This window comes from Myxocyprinus asiaticus, chromosome 27 (genome assembly GCF_019703515.2).
Source record: "Myxocyprinus asiaticus isolate MX2 ecotype Aquarium Trade chromosome 27, UBuf_Myxa_2, whole genome shotgun sequence".
Taxonomy (NCBI): domain Eukaryota; kingdom Metazoa; phylum Chordata; class Actinopteri; order Cypriniformes; family Catostomidae; genus Myxocyprinus; species Myxocyprinus asiaticus.
The window spans coordinates 39,854,055-39,876,681 of NC_059370.1; the positions used below are offsets into that span (position 1 = coordinate 39,854,055).

At 38.8% G+C, this 22,627-nt stretch overlaps 1 protein-coding gene across 2 annotated transcripts; it reads right to left on the reverse strand.

The window, feature by feature from the left end:
• Window positions 1-408: 408 nt before the first annotated feature.
• On the reverse strand, window positions 409-22,485 carry immt (inner membrane protein, mitochondrial (mitofilin)). Of its 2 annotated transcripts, XM_051659038.1 has the most exons (14): window positions 22,289-22,485; window positions 20,745-20,818; window positions 16,441-16,633; window positions 16,098-16,251; window positions 12,029-12,145; window positions 8,492-8,605; window positions 7,683-7,816; window positions 5,272-5,375; window positions 4,988-5,123; window positions 4,649-4,778; window positions 3,417-3,640; window positions 2,780-2,911; window positions 2,327-2,456; window positions 409-1,998 (listed from the first exon to the last, which is right to left on the reverse strand). In XM_051659038.1, the coding sequence occupies exons 1-14, from the start codon at window positions 22,328-22,330 to the stop codon at window positions 1,391-1,393; spliced, it is 2,292 nt and encodes a 763-aa protein (XP_051514998.1). In that variant the 5' UTR covers window positions 22,331-22,485; the 3' UTR covers window positions 409-1,390. The 2 variants fall into 2 exon arrangements, with proteins under 2 accessions (XP_051514998.1, XP_051514999.1); XM_051659039.1 differs by lacking the exon at window positions 12,029-12,145.
• Window positions 22,486-22,627: the final 142 nt, after the last annotated feature.

Here is a 22,627-nt window from a genome sequence, read left to right on the forward strand (position 1 = left end):
CTCCAAGTAATTTCACAGGGTTTTTTGTTTTTTTTACCACGTTGTACTGTACGTTGATGTGTTACTTTAAAAACTGATAATTTCTGGCATTGGATGAGGATTTTTTATTTATTATTTTTTTATTCAAATTGGGGACGATCAAATGTTTGACAAAAGCATAAAAGTCTGAACTGACTGTTGGTGGCGCTAGAGGGTTTGAGAGATCAACCCCACAATTGACAGCTTCCCAATCTGTATGCAAAATATGCCAAAAGTACCGGTGTGTCCCATATGGTTCTAGGGACTCCCAGTTAAATAATGCAAAAGAATGGAAGAATAAGAGTACAGACCTTGCGGGGCATAGCCCCTAAATACAGTATGTTCAAAATTCAGGCTTAAGGACAATGAATGAAAATAACCAAAATAACATTCTTTTCAACAACCATGATTTATTGATGTCCAATACTGAATTAGAGAAGGACTGATTATTCTCAACAGTCTGGTTAATAAACAACAAGTAAATATAACTGTGACTCTGAAGCGTTACATGTGAATTTTCAAACAGTGAACAGGTTAGTTTCACGCTCCCGACAGGCCGCTCTAGCTGCTAAATGCACACTTTGTACTAACCAGCGTCGGGTGCGTCATATACACTGAGGAGTGCCATTGCCAACTGCAGTTAAACCCTTGAGATCCATTTTCCGCATGTGAGGTACATTCAGACATTCCGCACAGGTTGGTCTGGATGTTAGGCCACTTAAGAACTGCTTTAAGGGCAGAGCCTTCCTGCAAAAGTGCTTTGGACAAATAATAATATAAAAAAAAAAAATTTTGGCTGGCACACAACATATTTATAAATTAATCTGAGGAGCAGCAGGTTCCATTAAAGGAATAGTTCACTCAAAAATGGAAATGCTGTCATTATTTACTCACTTATTTTCAGTCATTTTTTTGTGGAACACAAAAATCGGAAGACAGTTCATAGTGATCACATCTTTCAAGCTTCAAAAAGAACATTAAAACATACTAAAGCAACATAAAAGTAGTACATACTATACTATATTCCAAGTCTTCTGAAGCCATTCAATACTTTGTTTGATGAACAGACTGAAATTTACACCTTTATTCACTGATAATCGTTCTCCGCCGAAGATGGCGAGTTGCGTGCAGTTACTACACTCAAACTAAAGTCATTTTAGCATCAATGACGCCGTCAATGATCTGGTCACTAGCACAGGCTATGATGCGAGCTATGACAGAATAAACTTTGGAACGACACAAGGGTGAGTAAATAATGACAGAATTTCCATATCTATTTTTTGGGTGAATGATTCCTTTAACAGAGGTCAAGTGACACTCCTCATAATTTACATAATCTCCACAGGGTGGGCGTGGCTGGTATTGGGTGAGGCTAAGGAGCCTGTGTGGTACCCAATCCCACAGCATTAGCATATGCTGATAGCAGGCTGATAACCTGCTTTGTTTCTAGAGTGAGCCGGGCTTCTTTGAGCCAGTCCTGCGCCACACGGCGTGACTCGCCGCGCAATTGGTTGATGAATTTAGCGGCAAGTTCCAGGTCGCCGCGCTCGATGCTGTAAGTAGCGTAGGCAAGCAGCTTGAAAGTGTCGAGATCTTCGGGTGCTAGTTTAGCAGGTGGTGCTTCCTGCTCTCTCTCAAACAAAAGGATGGACTGTATGTACGACAGGAAGTACTGGTAAAGGCTGTTGCGCGTTTCGTCGATGAGTGCCACGCGTCGTGCAAGCCGGCGGATGCCGTAGAAACGTGCGCGAAGTGAAGCTTCGCTGTAGATCCCTCGGCTGAGAGACTCTTCGGGAATAGCTGTGGCCAATGCCTGAGCGAACTCATTTTCCGCACAGCTCTCTTTAATAGCATATACAGCGCCCTCTAAAGGCTCGGTGGGGGAATCAGCACCTGCTGACTTGAAAGTATAGTTCAAAGCCTCCACAGACAGCCACAGCTGATGAGCTTTACGGGCCTCCTCTTCAGCAATCACATGACCTTAGGGAGACAGCAAACATTTAATACATTAAAACTTGGAGAGAAATTACATATTTATATATAAAAGGTAAATGTGTGAAGACGTAAGCCGTTTTCAACATTTTTTTTTTTTTTTTGCATCTTTGAAATGTATGAAGACTAGGAGATCCACTGGAAAGCCTTGGCAATTGGCATAGCCTAAATTTGGTTTATTAATTATTTTACTGGATATTTTCTTTCATTGATGTTATTCAAGTCTCTGCTCAGCTATAATAGAGAAGTTTATGTGTTAATGCCTTGATGACTTGTATATTAAAAAAAAAAAAAAAGGAAATTGTTTAGAACGTACTGTCTATGGCCTCCTCGATGCCCTTCAGCCGAGCATAAGCTGCATTCATGTCCAGAGTAAAGGTGTCCAGCTGTTCTTGAGTCAGCCTGCGGTAATGAGTCTCCTGCTCCATCATCTTACTGCTCAGAATCTACACAAATCACAGAATTTCATTGAACACAGTTAAACGGTTACACTTAATCAAGTGTGTACTTTCTTTTTCTATATTTACTTTCTCCTATCCCAGCATAGTATGCAGAGTCAGCTATATGCAAGCTATTCGTAAGTTAACTTCCTGAAGAGTAAAACACTGTGGCATTATCAAAGCATTGCTCTGTTTGTATAACTATCCCAATAATTCCAACATAGTAACATTGGTTTATCCAGTAGCTTAAGTTTGAGGTGGAATGGGTACTTCATGAATACTCAAATGATGAGCAAATGTAAACAGGTCCTATATGTCAGTGTTGGTACCTCCTGGGCCTCCTCGCGTAGCTCTTGTTCCTGAACCTTCAACACGTCCCGCAGGTGATCTGTGTGTGCAGCAGCCTGACGACGCAGTTGTGTCCTCATCTCAGCCTCCATCACCTCACGCATCTCCTGCACCTAAAACACACAGTCACCATTCACTTTCATTGTATGGAAAAAAAGATGCACTGAAAGTGAATGGTGACTGAAACTAACATTTTGCCTGACATCTCCTTTTGTGTTCCACAGAAGAAAGAGTTTAGACTAGAGCAATATGAGGGTGAGTAAATGACAGAATTTTCATTTTTGGGTGAACACACTATTACACAAGTAGAATACACTAATTGAACACTGTAGTATACCACACATTTTGGCAAATGTAGAAGGTCATATATACAAGCATACAGACATTTTGTATACAATGCACAGTAAACATACTGCATATCATTTTTTCAAAAACAGTATGTAATATGCCTTTCCGAACATACCCATGATGTCATCCTTATATTGCTATTCAACATGGCTGACTGATTAAGGTAGACAGATCTATAGTTTGAGACATTATCAATGTAATCAATGTCAAGAAAGGTAAAAACTGTACATTGATCATGCTATTCCTGCAGTTACAGCAGTGTTGACTGACCTTCTTCTCCTGCTCGAGTCTCATGTCTTCACGGCTGTGCTCTATGGCAGAGACCACGGCTCTCTCTAGAGCTTTCTTATTCTCCAGCTTCTGTTGTTCTAGAGCCGTCTCGATGTGGATCTGCTCCCTCACCCGCTGCTCTGCCAGCTCGCGGTTCAGCTGATCGATGCGCCGGTGAGCATGGGCGATCAAAGAGTTCAGATCGTCGGCACTCAGCTTTCCCGCTGAGAAAGAAACAGAAGAACAGGATTAGAAATGATGTGAGTGACAGAGCTAGAGAAATGGAGGCATGTGCACTGACGATTCTAAGGGTTTGACCATCTGATGCACACTGCACACAAAAATGTTGAGAACTGGCTAAAATGCAGTTCTGATATGATTAGACTGCTTGACAACTTCCGGCAACATCATCACAACATAACATGTTGATTAAATGATGTGATAACTGAAAGGAAAATGTTCAATGTAAGGTTTGATAAGGTTTAACGTCGCTCACTAGAAATGCATATCTAAAGCAAACCTCACACTGACGACAACCAAAAGTACTTCTGCAAAAAGAAAACGGATCTTTGAAAGATGGACCAAAAAAAAAACAAAAAAAAAAAAACACACAAAATAAAAAGTACTTCTGCAAAAAGATAAATAATTTCTGATAGCTGATGAACAAAAAACAAACCCAAAACAAAATCAAAATAAAATAACACAAGACACCACAACAAAACAAACTCAATTCAAAGTACTTCACGACTGATCTCAAAATAAAATAACACAACAAAACAAAAAAAGTTCAAAGCACTTCTGCAAAATGACTGATCTCTAAAAGCTGATGAACAAAACAGAACAAAAACACAAAACAAAGCCAAAATAAAATCTAAATAAAACACATCACAACAAAAAAATAAAAAAAGCAAAAAAACAAAACACAAAGTACTTCTGCAAAGAGATGACTGATCTCTTAGACAAAACAAAACAAACAAATGGACAAATAGGTTTATTTAAACACAATTAAATAAACAATAAAACAAAATTAAATTAAATCTTATTCTGAAACCTTCCCTTTTGGTTTTATTGTACAACACTCAAATCAGAACGTAACTTAATCCTAAATACACTTAATCAAAATCTACCATAAAAAAATGACATGACATAAATTTCCATTTTAAAAAAAGTTGAATTAATGGAACAAACGTGATAAGCGACAAACGAGTGTGTGGGCGTGTGTGAGATCTTACTGAGTCCTCTCCAGTTGGCCTGGATCTCAGGTGTGATGCTGGCGAGTTCCTTTTGGAACTGAGCTTTGGCCTCGTTCACCAGCTCACTGTACTGAGAAACGATCTTCGCCTCCGACTGCGCCGTCTGCACCTGCAGCACAGACAGACAATATTCAGGTGCGAGTTACAGCCTGCAGATGGGACAAGCTCATATGACACTAGAGCTTCAAGGAGTCTGTCTCAGTGGGATAAAGCTGAACTGGATTACACACTCACTTCTCATCAGATATATTGGGCTTGTAGTTCACTGGACCATGTTCTGGCCAAAGCACATTAACATAGTCTGTTTAAGATGATTACCTTGGTTACAACATTATCCAGATCCACAATCATGCTGTGCAAGTTCTCCTCCGCAGCCAGGATATGCGGCCTTGCTGAGTCAATCTTGGATTCCTTAGCGCTGTTGATCACTCCACGAAGTTTCTCGAGCTCTCCTCTGATGACACACAAAATAAAACAAAGAGGGTTTAACCTTCTCTGACAGTCAAATCTCAGTGTTTGTCTTGCATGTTTGTCAAAGTGGGTTTCAGAAATATCACTAAAACTCCATGCAGAATGTGAGGTCTATCAAAAGCAGATCTCACTTGGCTTTAAATAGGACTTCTCCAGCCTCGTCCACGGCTCGGGTCCTCTCACTCAGAGCCTCATTCAGTGCTTTCCACTGAGCAGACTTCTCATCAGGAGGGGTCTGAACACAAACACAAACACGATGATGTCAGAACCATCAGAAAATAGCTTGCTAAAAGCTAAACAGACAGATAGCAGGCCCTGTTTACACCTGGTATTTAGAAGCGTGTTAGGCGATCTGATCACAAGTGGACAGGCGAGACACCTCACCGTTTACACCTGGTCATAACAAGCGTTTCTTCTGATTGCTTATGTCTGGATTTCAAGGGAATGTCTCTGATTTAATGAAGACACACATCAACCACTACATTAGTGTATTACTGAATGATAATTAAAGGTGTTATATGTATGATTGACAACATGCGTTTGAAATGGGTACTGCAGTCCAAATTCAAAATATTGGAGAGTTGTCTGCCCCACCCCAGACTCAAAGCTCATGCGGGTTGCCAGAATGTTGACACGCAAATTAGCCAACTCAGCATCCGTTTTAAAGGCTTTCTGGGCTTTAAACTGTCTCCATCTTCCAAAGGCATCTCCAGTATTTATCCTTGTTTTACTACGCCTCTGGTCATGGTGGTTTTTAGACGGATGGTGAGGCTTTTTAGGTGGGGTGGAATCTGTTATCTCTGATCCAGTTCGTTTGCTGGCTTCCATGGCTACAGCACGCAGTGTTGTTTACCTGCGAACTTGTTCAAATCTGGCAACCCGGCGGTGTCGAAATACTATTGGTGAGTGGGCAGTGGGCAGGATCACACAGGCCAAAATATAAACAGAAATTCCGGTCTGGAATGGAAAATTCAAAGTAGAATATACTGGCTGTAGCATTGTTATCGGAGAAGCCAGTATTTCAACTTGGCATGTTTCCTAATTCTCTAATGACATATTATGATCATTTTATGATTTAGTACAGTAAAAATATTACATATAGCACCTTAAGCACAAACAAGTAAAAAAAAAAAAAAAGGAAAGTGTTAAAAAAAAAAAACTATGCACTGTTTATCGCTATTATACTTGCATTTAACCTAAGTGCAAACATGACGTTAAGAGCAGAATTCTCTGTTATTTTAGTGGAGTACCTGTATTAACTGAACTTCAGATGTGCGTGCTTCTCATCTGTGTCGTTGTATGTTGATATCAGGCATACTGAAGTAGTTCTGTGAAGTCTCATGTATGTTTGTGTAGCACATCGGTTGATTGCTGGCGAGTAGGCGGAGCTTTACTGCTGTACGAATGCATCTGAATGGATTCAATGCACGGCACGTAGCCTACGTATTTCCGGTAAAATCTCAGGGCGATAACGAACTTCCGATATCATATTCAGCCATAACGAAAGTGTCAAGAGAGTTGCAGCAAACTACTCTTCTTTCAAAAATAAAACGTCTGATCACAACAAATGTGATACTATTTAGTAAAAGTATAAAAATTATCTTAGTAATGAGCTCCAATAAGTTTAAATACTTTCGAATTGAAGCTTGCAGAATGGCCGAGCACTGCTATAGTGTTGTGAAAGGTTTCCTCTGTGTGCAAAGTATTTACATCCAGCGACTGTACAACGATTTACATGAATACAACACCACAAGCTATTAATGTCAAAGAGAGCACAAACAAACACCAGAAGATGAAGTTAGGATCTAACGTTGCTCATCTGAGGTTTTAGCTGAAAGTGCACTGAAAGTGAGAATTATATTATACAGCATAAATACAATAAAATGAACTTATATTGACCACTATTAGACAAATGGTATGGGTAAAGTAAGAGTCACAATGTTAAGAAATACATGATCATTCACTCTTGCATTTGCTGTGAAGCTGGAGTATCGTCAATTGTCATAATATGTTAACTTATAATATCAAAGGGGTATACTTTATCTAGCAGAATGAATCAAATAATTACATGAGTAATACAGTGGGAAACAGTGATCTTGCTAAGCCAGTGCTGGTCTATTGCTTTTGAATATTCTCCCTCATTGTGGTCAATATACCTTGAAATACAGGCTGTTCAACCACTTTGTTTTCTCATTGTGTGATGGATATTGTCCATTGTCATTTGCAGAAACTCCTGTAAATAACACGTGTGAAAAGTAATTTCCCCCCTAGTCGTCTTGACAGCGTAGAAAAAATTTTTTTCCAGCACTGCGCCGGATATGAGTGCGCCCCCTGAAGCAAAATGCAGAAGTGACCGTGCATAGAATCCATGGAAGTGTGTTTACACTACGAGCCCAAACCTCAAAATGTTTTGGACCCCATTTACACCCGTCTTTGGCGTTGTCAAGCTTCAAATGGATCACCAAAAACGCATCTTAATACCAGGGGCCATGGATAGGATTTCATATGATGAACTGGTCTCTGAGATTGTGTGCATGTTCACCTGGGAGTCCATTGCCTCTTTGAGTTTGTGTGTGTGTGTGGCAATGGCGGACAGTGCGGCCTCCTGAGCTCCGATGGCCTGCAGTGTGACCTTCGCTGAACTGCCCAGTGTTTCCTCCAGTTCAGCAGTCAGAGCTGAGACACATAGAAAACAGAAACACACAATACACGTTTAACTTCCTCCTCCTCAAGTTGTTAAACTGTTTTCTTTATTTTTCGGATTTTCTCCCCTGTTCGGCATGCCCAATTCCCAATGTGCTCTAGGTCCTCGTGGTGGCGTAGTGACTCGCCTCAATCCAGGTGACAGAGGACGAATCTCAGCTGCCTCCACGTCTGAGACCGTCAATCCACGCATCTTATCACGTGGCTTGTTGAGCGCATTACAGCGGAGAGCTAGCGCGTGTGGAGGCTCACGCTATTCTCCACGGCATCCACGCACAACTCACTACATGCCCCACCGAGAGCGAGTACCACATTATAACGACCACAAGGAGGTTACCCCAACGTGACTCTACCCACCCTAGCAACCGGGCCAATTTGGTTGCCTAGGAAGCCTGACTGGAGTCAATCAGCACGTGCTGGATTCGAACACGCGGCTCCAGGTGTGGTAGTCAGCGTCAATACTTGCTGAGCTACCCAGGCCCCCCTGTTACATTTTTTCTTTACGTTTTCTTGAAGTATTACATTTTTCACATGTGTTAGCTTACTGTCCACTTCTGACTGATCAAGAGCAGCAGAACAAAACACAACACAGGATGAAGCTGTAGTCCATGTTAGTCATATGGTTCAAGAAAGTATTTGGACATCCACCTGTCAGAGCATCCTGCTCAGCTTTGTCCTGTTCAGCCAGTCGAGCGGTCACTTCCTCTGCTGGTCTCTCCTTCAGCACAGGCTCATGATGAGAGCACTCCTTACACTCTTCAGCTACACACACACACACACACACACACACACAAAACACACACTAAGCCAATGTATCAGGGTTCTCACACCTTTTGACCAATGAATTTCCATCACTTTTCCAAAAACATAATTAAATAAATAAAAACCCACTCAAAAATAGAGGTGGGAAAAAAATATGGAAATATCGATATATCATGATATTTTTCCTTGTGATATTGTATCGATATTTGCAGGCCAAATATCAATATTTTTATTTACATTTTTTCACATTATGGTGATGGGAATTTTTTTTCTCTTTGCCAAATTAAACTAGGAAATCAACAACAGTCCCTAAGAAGGTGCAGTTATCATGCTTTACATATAATCACCCACCGTTACTAAAATGTATTACAATTTTACAGTAGTAACATTAACTGATGTATTTTGACAGAAAAGTCAGTATCATATAAAACAGACTAACCTTTTAGGTTAAATCTATTTTACTATTGTGTATTAAAACAGTGCTGTAATAACTAATGATTTTTAAAGAGTTTAGGCTACTATTGTATTCATAAATCATTTATTTTGATAAAGACTAACTACATTGACCTAACCGAAGAAATAAGGACCCATTATGGTCTTGTATGCTTATGGCTTTGCAATGTACATGGATATTAGGAAATAAACTGGCACTTTTTTGTAAACTGGCACTTTTACGGTATTTTAATTTAACAATGCATTTGGTGATTTGTTAACAGTTCTCTGAAATCCAATGAAGATGAATGAGAAACATTGGGTGAAATATCGTAATATATCGTCGTTTTGAATCGCAATACACCAAAAATAAAGAAAATCGCAATAATATTGTATCGTGACACAAATATCGATATACAGTGCATCCGGAAAGTATTCACAGCACTTCACTTTTTCCACATTTTGTTATGTTACAGCCTTATTCCACAATGGATTAAATTCATTATTTTCCTCAAAATTCTACAAACAATACCCCATAATGACAACGTGAAAGAAGTTTGTTTGAAATCTTTGCAAATTTATTAAAAATAAAAAACGAAAAAAAAAAAAATAAATCACATGTATATAAGTATTCACAGCCTTTGCCATGACACTCAAAATTGAGCTCCGGTGCATCCTGTTTCCACTGATCATTCTTGAGATATTTCTACAACTTGATTGGAGTCCACCTGTGGTAAATTCAGTTGATTGGACATGATTTGGAAAGGCACACACCTGTCTATATAAGGTCCCACAGTTAACAGTGCATGTCAGAGCACAAACCAAGCCATGAAGTCCAAAGAATTGTCTGTAGACCTCCAAGACAGGATTGTGTCGAGGCACAGATCTGGGGAAGGGTACAGAAAAATGTCTGCAGCATTGAAGGTCCCAGTGAGCACAGTGGCCTCCATCATCCGTAAATGGAAGAAGTTTGGAACCACCAGGACTCTTCTTAGAGCTGGCCACCCGGCCAAACTGAGCGATCGGGGGAGAAGGGCCTTAGTCAGGGAGGTGACCAAGAACCCGATGGTCACTCTGACAGAGCTCCAGCATTTCTCTGTGGAGAGAGGAGAACAACCATCTCTGCAGCACTCCACCAATCAAATATTTCAAAGGAGTGGCTCCGGGACAACTCTGTGACTGTCCTTGAGTGGCCCAGCCAGAGCCCAGACTTGAACCCGATTGAACATCTCTGGAGAGATCTGAAAATGGCTGTGCTCTCCATCCGACCTGATGGAGCTTGAGAGGTCCTGCAAAGAAGAATGGGAGAAACTGCCCAAAAATAGGTGTGCCAAGCTTGTAGCATCATACTCAAAAAGATTTGAGGCTGTAATTGGTGCCAAAGGTGCTTCAACAAAGTATTGAGCAAAGGCTGTGAATACTTATGTACATGTGATTGTTTTTTCATTTTTCATAAATTTGCAAAGATTTCAAACTTCTTTCATGTTGTCATTATGGGGTAATGTTTGTAGAATTGAGGAAAAATAATGAATTTAATCCATTTTGGAATAAGGCTGTAACATAACAAAATGTGGAAAAAGTGAAGCGCTGTGAATACTTTCCGGATGCACTGTAATATCGTATCGCCAGTTACCATGTGATTTCCACCCCTACTCAAAAAAAGCAATTCAGTTCCAAAGAGCATCTTGTATGCTTCAATGAAGTCAAAGTTAACATTGTCAATTTGTCACCTAGACTGAAGAATCGTAATTATGTTTAAAATTTTTCAATATCCTTTTTAAAAAAAATCCAATTCAAGACTTTTATTTTCAATGTGGTCTCAGACTTTTGGAACCCACTGTAAATATTTATATCAACGACACTGTCCATTGGAAAACCCATATCTGATTTTATTTAAAATAAAATTCTAGCATATTCAGCACAGACTTTCATTAACTCCCACAAAACACAGATATTCTCACTTTGTTCAAGAGAACTTTGGAAGAGAAACAGTGCTACAAACAAATAAGAACCGTCATTAAAGGAATATTCTGGGTTTAATACAAGTTAAGCTCAATCGAAAGCATTTGTGGCATAATATTGATTACCACAAAAATTCACTTACACTCGTCCCTCCTTCTCTTTAAATAAATTCAAAAATCTGGGTTACAGTGAGGCACTTACAATGGAAGTGAAAGGGGCCAATCTGTAAACGTTAAAATACTCACTGTTTCAAAAGTATAGCCACAACACATCAACAATATGCATGTTAACATGATTTTAGTGTTATAAAATGGCTCACCTTTTCTGTGTTATGTAATATCCAATTTTATAACTTTGCCAAAAACACTTAATCCCTAAAATGACTGTAAAAACGATGATTTAAACAACTTTACAGCTCAAATAATACACAAGTTTTGACAGAAGAATTTATGTAAGAGCTTTTAAAAAATAAGCTTGACATTTCGGCCTTTAAACCCTCCAAAAAACTGTCCCATTCACTTTCATTGTAAGTGCCTCACTGTAACCTCGATATTAGCTTTTTTTAAAGAAAAGGAGGGACGAGTCAAAATTAAAAAAAATTTTGGTAATCAACATTGTCTCAAATGCTGTCGATTGAGCTAAACTTGTATTGAACCCAGAATAATCCTTTAATACAGTCACAAACAAACACAATCCCAACTCAAATGAGGATAAACATGCGCTGGTTCTTAGGAGAGAAAACGTAAGTAATGATGGATTAGTAAAGAACTGAAAAAATGCACACTGAAGAAATGTATCCATGCAGAGGAATGGAGCAGAACAGAACACGTTAGTGTAGGTTAGATGATAAAACTGTGCACTTGGATGCTACGCTGTGATGTTTGAACAGAGCGATAGTTGAGCACATGCAGGGAGGAAAAGACACTGATGCCAAAACAACTGATCTGATGAAGAATTTAAAAAGACAGACACACTGGTTCTGGATCAGTTGTTGGAAGCAGAAGGCAGTGTGAATGATCCGGTGCTGACCTGCCAGGGGGGCTGAGACTGGGGCTTCATGTGGGGTTTCATCGCTTGTACCTGGCGCGGGAACAGAGGGCACCTCGCTCATAGCTGAAATAATATGAGCCACCGAGGCTGAGGTTTCTGCAAACAACAGTACGACTCACATGAGAAATATAGATCACACTTCAGCCACTGTGAATGACTGCTGAACTGATCAGATGTGACAATCACTGTGACGATTATTTACTAGGCATCTGTACGCAGATTTACTGTACTAGAACTTTTTGAGTTTCTTTTAAAGGTGTAACGATTCACTCGTTTTCTCAATGACTAATCCAGACGATTTACTTTCATCAATCATGCAATTAGATTTTTTTATTTTTATCGAGAATCGTTAGTGTTAATCTATCATCAATAGAAAATGCTATAAAATTAATGAATCGCGATTTGACAAAACAGTGTACAATATTTTTAAATATTTCATTCGTTACATAAGCGATTTAATGGAAACAAGCAAGGCGGCTTTTTCTAGCTCACCTCGTAAGCGCTGCACTCTTCTGTCGCCTTTCACGGGATCACGCCAGCTTTCGGTTCCGTCCGTAACTCTCATTGAAACTATTTCCGAAGAGCTTTTGAGCACCTTGTGTCTGATCTCTTCTCAGAACGGCCACTGACTATCACATGAGCAATTGACAGCTCAAACTCGTCTCAAGTGAAACACTCAAAGCAGTGTACAGCTGCTGACTCATTACGTGGCTACTGAAATAAAATGTTTTAATGTGGGGAAACTTAGCCGTTATTTTCTAGAAGACAAATTGTGCGATTTTACTGATATCATTGTTTAGTTGGAGAATTGCCATGCAGAAAACATTTAAGTTGAAGTCATCTAGTTGATAATTGCCTTTTTGTATATGAGGCCTTGAGGAAACTGAATGTAGTCATATGATGTCACTTTAATGCTGTAGTATTTGAATTGTTTAACTGATTCAGGGTTCCCATGGTCATGGAAAACACGGAAACATCAGGAAATTTAAAAATTGTGTATTCCAGGCCTAATAATAATAATAACAGCATATTGCACTCTGTTTTATTCCAAGAAGCCTATATGTAGATGTTTTTTAATGTGTTCTCTTTCAAGCTGCTTTTGATGCCGTAAACTATCTTACATATTTTTATTTTTATTGCCTAAGACACATTAGTGGGAGTATTTAAAGAATCCTGTAAACGGGGCCTGGGTAGCTCAGCGAGTATTGGCGCTGACTACCACACCTGGAATCACGATTTCGAATCCAGGGCGTGCTGAGTGACTCCAGCCAGGTCTCCTAAGCAACCAAATTGGCCCAGTTGCTAGGGAGGGTAGAGTCACATGGGGTAACCTCCTCGTGGTCGCTATAATGCGGTTCTCGCTCTCGGTGGGGCGCGTGGCGAGTTGTGCGTGGATGCCGCGGAGAATAGCGTGGGCCTCCACATGCGCTACGTCTACGCGGTAACGCGCTCAACAAGCCATGTGATAAGATGCGCAGATTGGCGGTCTCAGATGCGGAGGCAACTGTGATTCGTCATCCGCCACCCGGATTGGTCACTACGTCACCACGAGGATTTAGAGCGCATTGGGAATTGGGCATTCTAAATTGGGGAGAAAAAAGAATCCTATAAATGCAAAAATACATAATCGAATTGCTAATCAAATCGGATTTCATTGTGTATCAAATCAAATCGTTCTGAATTTGCAAAAAAAAAAAATTGAATCTAATTGATTCGCTTTCAACCCAAAGATTCACACCCAAAGTTCCTTTGATATTTAGCATTTTTTAATTCAGAATAAGATTAGACATTCAGTTAAGCTTGGTGTATGACTGCAATATTATGACAAATAGACTAAAGGCCTATTTACACCAACAGGAGAATCTTTGCCATGAACAAGAATAGTGATGCACATAGGGCTGTCACGATTATAAAATTTGGATGATGATTAAATGTCAAACACATAATTGCAATTACGACGTTTAATTGTCTGTTTTAGGGCTTTCAAGATTAATTTCCATATAAATTGTCATATTTCTTTTTTTCTGCATGTGCGTTTCATACACCTTAATAAATAATTTTTACATATTTAACTTCAAATATATAAATCAAATAATAAAACTTATGAATGACATGAAAAATAATTTAAGTTTTAAATATCAAAATGTTTCTAAATACTTTTATCTCTTTTTAGTCAACTTTAGTTTGTCAGTTTTACATGTACACTGTTGTTTTAACTCATTTTATCTTATACATTTATTTATAATAAAAACAATTTTTATATATGTTTTATTATATTTATATTATATTTTATTATATTATGCAATAGTAAAATATTTCTGTCCTAATTTCTTTACATTCTCACATTATTTTAATGCTCTGATTAAACCTATAAGCCTTTATCATGATTTCATTTTATCACTCCACGGAAAGAGTAAGCATGCGTCTCCTCCTCTGTGACACTACGTGTTATTAACACTGTGTGTGTGAACTAGGAACGTTTGCCATTACACGATCGTTTAAAGTGAAACCGGAGCGTTTATACATGTTTGTTTATATTTTCCTGGGAGTTTGGCATGAGCCTCTGCTGACAGTGTGCACATCAGAGCACTTGAGAAGCTCTTCACGCGCTCTTCCGGACAGAAGCTGCTCCGGTTGAGGTCTGTGGTGCAGCTTAGTGCCGCTTGGAGTTCAAGTGAAAGAACTGAATGTTGGTGCCAGATGGGCTGGTTTGAGTATTTCTGTAACTGCTGCTCTCCTAGGATTTTCACAAACAACAGTCTCTAGAATTTACTCTGAATGGTGCCAAAAACAAAAAACATCCAGTGAGCGGCAGTTCTGCAGACAGAAATGCCTTGTTGATGAGAGAGGTCAACAGAGAATGGCCAGACTGGTTCAAACTGACAAAGTCTACAGTAACTCAGATAACCGCTCAGTACAACTGTGGTGAGAAGAACAGCAGAATGCTATGGTGGTTTTAATGTTGTGGCTGATCGGTGTATATATATATATATATATATATATATATATATATATATATATATAAAAATCGCCCACACTGCTCTACAGTATGGATATCATCAAACTCAAACTTTCATTTCAAACAATGCCTAAATCTGAAATTGGGATCAACTACGCTCTTAAAACAAAATCAAATGTGCTCTAGGAAAAAAATTACAATTCTGATGAAATGAATCTCTGTAACAATGCCAAACACTACTAGATGTCAATGTCTAAACCCTTCATCTAATGAACTTTAAGGAAGGTCAGCAGTCGTGACTAAACATGCCATGATCATTAAAAATTACCTCATCAATTATTTACAGATCTAAAAAACATAAAAATTCACAGGCAGTATATATATATATACACTTCTGTAGATAATTCTCATTGCTTTAAAACTTGCTAGAACATGACTATAAAAAAGTGTGTGATGTTTTCATGTGTTTGTTAGACACACAATGATTGATAACACATTTCAGTTTTAAAGCTAAAGCGTGTAATTCCCGCAACACTAGCGCCACCAAACGGAATTGCAAAAATTAACTTTGTTTTCAAAACAGCCTTCTGAATACACCCACCAACTGCGGATGGTCAAGCAAAGAGACAGTCCCGCCCCCATCTCACGGCATTGGTTGAGTAACGTTGTTGGGGCGGATCTAAGCGGGTTGCTCTAAACAGAAATTTTCAAAGCGCCACAGAACTATATTGCTTACAGTTTTCACGAAAATTAACCAATGAATGGCTTACTAATAATAGTTGTCTCTGCATATTAAGCTTGGATAGGAGAAAGTACTTTAACACAGAAAAAGTTACATATATCAGCTTTAAAGAGCAAATTTGGGAAAGATCATGGACAAGTCTTTGTTGACATTAAGATTAAAGAGTCTGTATCAATCTAAACACACCTTTAAAAGGTTGGTTCACCCAAAAGTAAAATATGTCATCATTTACTTACCCTAATGTTGTTCCAAAGCATGAGTAAGGGTGAATAAATGAACAGAATATTCATCTTAGGGCGAACTATCAATTTAAATCTTGTTGGCAAAACGTAACTCCACTCACTCACCCTCTAGTGTCTGTGTGGTTGGTGCTGGAGCTTCCTCTACGGCAGGTGGAGCTTCCACTGGTGCTGGGTCAGGCTTCTTCACTTTGGCTCTGGGCTGCTTTGACTCCTTAGTGGCTTCTGGTAATGAGGATATTTGCAGGGGTTCAATCTTTCCCTAATAAAAAATAAAATAAAATAAAAAACATCTTAATTTTCAGCAGTGATGGAAATATGCAAGTATGACATCAGGTGGTCAGTGAGCTCAGATATTTTATTAGAATCTAGGTCAAAATACAAAGGGGCATAAATGTGTCTAGCCTGAAATTAAAAGGCAAGACATTAAAAAATGAAAGTCAGCTCTTACCGGTTTCTTTTGTAAAGGGACGAGTGGAGGAGGAGGTGGGCCGAGCGTCATTTCAAATAGTTGATCAGAGTAGGGAACACTCTTCTCTACATTTGCCCGAAATTTGGGGTCCCATTTGGCATAAAGGATTGTACCACCAAGACCTCCACTGATGGTTAAAAGACTGGCAGCCACAATTTTCCCAGCAGTAGATCTGAAATACAAAAAAAGAAGGATCTAATTTGAGATGCAAGTGTATTTTACATATATTATAATGTAAACATGAAACATTAAATGCACAGGTGTTTTGCCAAACATTATTACATACCTCTGGTCTTTAGTGACCTGGCACTTACAGTATATCTATCACAAATGAATCTACAAAATGCCTAGATAGTGTAAAAAATGTCAATGCATTTTTAAGACAATTAGAAAATAATACTCTGTTATATTTTGGTGTTTTATTTTTCAATCAGCAAAGAGATGATGCAACATGATAGAATGGGATTCATTACTTTCACACTGAAATATCATGAGATGCAACTGGCTGTCAAACACATACTGAGCTACACAAAACACAAACTACACATAAGCGACAAATATGTATTTTCTCAGGCACTTAAGTCTAAATATACACACAACTTTTCAGCAGTACACACAAATCTCAATAACCAAATCACACTGTTCATGTGTTACACTACCTTGGGTCACTAAAGACCCTATATACTTTTGGTAATTAAACATACATATACACTATATTGTCAAAAGTATTCGCTCATCTACCTTTAGATGCATATGAACTTAAGTGACATCCCATTCTTAATCCATAGGGTTTAATATGATGTCGGCCCACCCTTTGCAGCTATAACAGATTCAGCTCTTCTGGGAAGGCTTTCCACAAGGTTTAGGAGTGTGTTTATGGGAATTTTTGACCATTCTTCCAGAAGCGCATTTGTGAGGTCAGACACTGATGTTGGACGAGAAGGCCTGGCTCGCAGTCTTCGCTCTAATTCATCCCAAAGGTGCTCTATCAGGTTGAGGTCAGGACTCTGTGCAGGCCAGTCAATTTCTTCCACACCAAACTTGCTCATCCATGTCTTTATGGACCTTGCTTTGTGCACTGGTGCGCAGTCATGTTGGAACAGGAAGGGGCTATCCCCAAACTGTTCCCACAAAGTTGGGAGCATGGAATTGTCCAAAATCTCTTGGTATGCTGAAGCATTCAGAGTTCCTTTCACTGGAACTAAGGGGCCAAGCCCAGCTCCTGAAAAACAACCCCACACCATAATCCCCCTCCACCAAACTTCACAGTTGGCACAATGCAGTCAGACAAGTACCGTTCTCCTGGCAACCGCCAAACCCAGACTCGTCCATCAGATTGCCAGATGGAGAAGCGTGATTCGTCACTCCAGAGAACGCGTCTCCACTGCTCTAGAGTCCAGTGGCGGCGTGCTTTACACCACTGCATCCGACGCTTTGCATTGCACTTGGTGATGTATGGCTTGGATGCAGCTGCTCGGCCATGGAAACCCATTCCATGAAGCTCTCTACGCACTGTTCTTGAGCTAATCTGAAGGCCACATGAACTTTGGAGGTCTGTAGCAATTGACTCTGCAGAAAGTTGGCGACCTCTGCGCACTATGCGCCTCAGCATCCGCTGACCCCGCTCTGTCATTTTACGTGGCCTACCACTTCGTGGCTGAGTTGCTGTCATTCCCAATCACTTCCACTTTGTTATAATACCACTGACATTTGACTGTGGAATATTTGGTAGTGAGGAAATTTCACGACTGGACTTGTTGCACAGGTGGCATCCTATCACAGTACCATGCTGGAATTCACTGAACTCCTGAGAGTGGCCCATTCTTTCACAAATGTTTGTAGAAGCAGTCTGCATGCCTAGGTGCTTCATTTTATACACCTGTGGCCATGGAAGTGATTGGAACACCTGAATTCAATTATTTGGATGGGTGAGCGAATACTTTTGGCAATATAGTGTATATATATATATATATATATATATATATATATATAAAATTATACACACATACACACACACACACACACACACACAGTACTGTGCAAAAGTTTTAGGCACTTGTGAAAAATGTTGCATAGTGAGGATGTCTTCAAAAATAATGCCATAAAGTTTTCATTTATCAATGAACATCATACAAAGTCCAGTAAACATAAAAAAGCTAAATCAATATTCAAGTGGCCACCTTTGCCTTTAAAACAGCACCAATTCTCCTAGGTACACCTGGACACAGTTTTTCTTGGTTGTTGGCAGATAGGATGTTCCAAGCTTCTTGGAGAATTCACCACAGTTCTTCTATCTATTTAGACTGTCTCAATTGCTTCTGTCTCTTTATGTAATCCCAGACTGACACGATGTTCAGTGGGGGGCTCTGTGGGTGCCATGACATCTGTTGCAGGGCTCCCTGTTCTTCTATTCTAATAATTTCTATTTGCAATAGTAATATTTGGGGGTCTAACATTTATATTTCCTATTGACACACTAAAGCTGAAAATATAAATAACTATCTTAAGACAAATGTTTTTGTGAAACATCTTAAGTGCCTAAAACTTTTGCACAGTACTGCGTGTGTGTGTTTTTATAATATATATATATATATACACACACACACACACACACACACACATATACAGTTGTGCTCAAAAGTTTGCATACCCTGGCAGAAACTGTGAAATTTTGGTATTGATTTTGAAAATATGACTGATCATGCAAAAAAAACTGTCTTTTATTTAAGGATAGTGATCATAGGAAGCCATTTATTATCACATAGTTGTTTGGCTCTTTTTTAAATCATAATGATAACAGAAATCACCCAAATGGCCCTGATCAAAAGTTTACATACCCTTGAATGTTTGGCCTTGTTACAGACACACAAGGTGACACACACAGGTTTAAATGGCAATTAAAGGTTAATTTCCCACACCTGTGGCTTTTAAATTGCAATTAGTATCTGTGTATAAATAGTCAATGAGTTTGTTAGCTCTCACGTGGATGCACTGAGCAGGCTAGATACTGAGCCATGGGGAGCAGAAAAGAACTGTCAAAAGACCTGCATAACAAGGTAATGGAACTTTATAAAGATGGAAAAGGATATAAAAAGATATCCAAAGCCTTGAAAATACCAGTCAGTACTGTTCAATCACTTATTAAGAAGTGGAAAATTCAGGGATCTCTTGATACCAAGCCATGGTCAGGTAGACCAAGAAAGATTTCAGCCACAACTGCCAGAAGAATTGTTCGGGATACAAAGAAAAACCCACAGGTAACCTCAGGAGAAATACAGGCTGCTCTGGAAAAAGACAGCGTGGTTGTTTCAAGGAGCACAATACGATAATATTTGAACAAAAATGAGCTGCATGGTCGATTTGCCAGAAAGAAGCCTTTACTGCGCCAAAGCCACAAAAAAGCCCAGTTACAATATGCCCGACAACACCTTGACACGCCTCACAGCTTCTGGCACACTGTAATTTAGAGTGATGAGACCAAAATAGAGCTTTATGGTCGCAACCATAAACACTATGTTTGGAGAGGGGTCAACAAGTATTGTGCTCCTTGAAACAACCACACCATCTTTTTCCAGTGCAGCTATATAGACTATTTATACACAGACACTAATTGCAATTTAAAAAGGTGTGGGAAATTAACCTTTAATTGCCATTTAAACCTGTGTGTCACCTTGTGTGTCTGTAACAAGGCCAAACATTCAAGGGTATGTAAACTTTTGATCAGGGACATTTGGGTGATTTCTGTTATCATTATGATTTAAAAAGGAGCCAAACAACTATGTGATAATAAATGGCTTCATATGATCACTATCCTTAAATAAAAGACAGTTTTTTTGTTTTTTTTGTTTGCATGATCAGTCATATTTTCAAAATCAATGCCAAAATTTCACAATTTTTGCCAGGGTATGCAAACTTTTGAGCACAACTGTGTGTGTATATATATAGCAATTTTTATTTATTTTTTTACCATTAGATGATTCATAAGCGAAAGATTGAGGAATACTTAAGAAACGGGGGCATTAGTCCAGAAAATGGATGAGGTAAAGGAAGTGGAATGAGGTCCCGGGTCACTAAAGACCTGAGGTATGTATTTAAGGGTTAAAGTTTCTCACATAAGATATTAAGGTTCACACAGTACAAAGACATTTAATAAATATGCATTACACAGCTGTTGTTAAACAGATAATTCAGCTACTAGCAAATATTCCCTTGTGTGTAATTTCAGAGTACTCTTGAGTGTTTAAGGTTTAATTATCAGTTTGATGTCACATAGTTTCTCGTACCCGTAGTCTCCAGTGGCGGTGTATCTGCGGCAGTGCTGCAATGGATAGGTCGTCACTTTACCACACACACATTGCTGCAGAGAAACAAATATTCACATGCACCAGAGAAAACCAAATTACATATTATTCCTTCTACATTGACCAGTGCCACTATTATTTTATGCTTGTATTGAATAAAATAGCTTGAGAGCTGTTCAAAATGCACAATTTCCATCTCACAATCTTCAAAACAATGAAAAATCATCGATGAACCACATAGCCGACACATTTCCTTCTCCATTAAAAACAACGTTGGGTGTAATGCATTACTAAGTAATTAATTACTGTAATTAAATTACTTTTTCATTGGAAAAAGTAAAGGGATTACTGTTTAATTACAGTTACTTCTGATGTAATTGTGTTAAATACTTTATAGACTATAGAACAATTCTATATAAAACAGTAGTGAATTTAAAATTGAAATTTAACGTCTAATGTTAAAATATGTGTTTTCTAATTTAACGCTGCCCCCTTAAATTCTTTGGCGAGTTCATGAATAATTTATTTGATTTTATATGATTTATTTGAAAGAATTAAAAGAACAGTTTCATGTCTATCCTTGTATTTTTCGAGTTTGATAAGGGTTTTAGAAAGTAATTAGTAATGCAATTATTTTTCAGACAGATTAATTAGTACAGTAATCTAATTACACTGTAGAAGATGTAATTAGTAGTTAGTAATTAATTTTTTAGAGTAACTTACCCAACACTGATTAAAAACAACAATAACAACAACAATAAATGAATGAATGAATGAATGAAAAGCTGTCACTAAGCATGAGTTTCATTTTCTTCAAAGCCTAGAGTTGGACTGTTGAGAGTTCAGAAGCCGTTTTACATAACATTGATGAAATATTAATTACATTAATTTACATTTAGGCACGAGTGAAAACGAAAGGCTGCGTTTGTGTGGGAAACTTTGTGAACTTTTCACAGACAAGGTCACGTCCTTCCATTGGACAAATCTAATAAACGACTCACGGTGTTTAAAGAGTGGTTATTAAAAAATAAAATACTGTTTAACGTAACATATTTCAGTAAAATACTGTGGTGAAAAAACACAATTACACATACGACAGCTTTGGGTTAGCTTCGTTGTCAGGATGACAGAAAATATGAATGATGCACAGCCCGCCTATATTTACGCTCCGTAAAACACTGAGTGACTATTGGTTGATGAACGTATCACTCACTAAAACGCGAAGTTTCATTGGCTCGGCGTATCTGCCTGTCAATCTAGAAACGCCTCTTTTGACACACGTTACGTCGTTTACGTACAACAGCATTCTAACCCTGTGTGCCACTTAAAATGTGACAAATCACATATCTCCGCAAGGAAACCATCATATTTTTCTCGCACTTTATTTAGTGACATTATTGGTTAACTAATTAAACACTATAGGTGTTATTATAATCCATCATTTAATGAAATGCGTAAGATACGGCGGGCCTCACTGTGGGTCACTGAATGACCGTTCTCAAACATGCTTGCAGAATAAAACTCACCCGCGCCGCTGCATGTGCCCCTTTCCAACAGACGCGCAGCATGCTTGCCCCTTCTGTTTCTGAGTGTTGGATTTAAGATGAGTAATAAGCGATCCGATTCAGCAAAACATTATACAAGAGATCAACCTCAACTGCAGTTCTGCCCCAGCACACTGTAGATTAGCTCCGACAGACCAGCACTGGTGCACGTAGTGACAGATAAAGCGCATGCGCAGTAGGCACACCCATACACGAACATACGTCACGGGTTCGTGATCGTCATTATTCTAATAAATACTCAATTTTATGCTCAGATCATAGAAAGGAGCTTCTGTAGAAACAACAGGTGCAGTGGTAACA

What these genes read in the sequence shown, in the direction of transcription:
- immt (XM_051659038.1), bottom strand. Translation starts at nt 22,330, where the DNA reads ATGCTGCGCGTCTGTTGGAAAGGGGCACATGCAGCGGCGCGG. An exon ending in GAAGTCCTATTTAAAGCCAA is followed by an intron (nt 5,124 to 5,271) that starts GTGAGATCTGCT and finishes GTGTGTCATCAG; the next exon opens with AGGAGAGCTCGAGAAACTTC. An exon ending in GGCCAACTGGAGAGGACTCA is followed by an intron (nt 3,641 to 4,648) that starts GTAAGATCTCAC and finishes TTTCTTTCTCAG; the next exon opens with CGGGAAAGCTGAGTGCCGAC.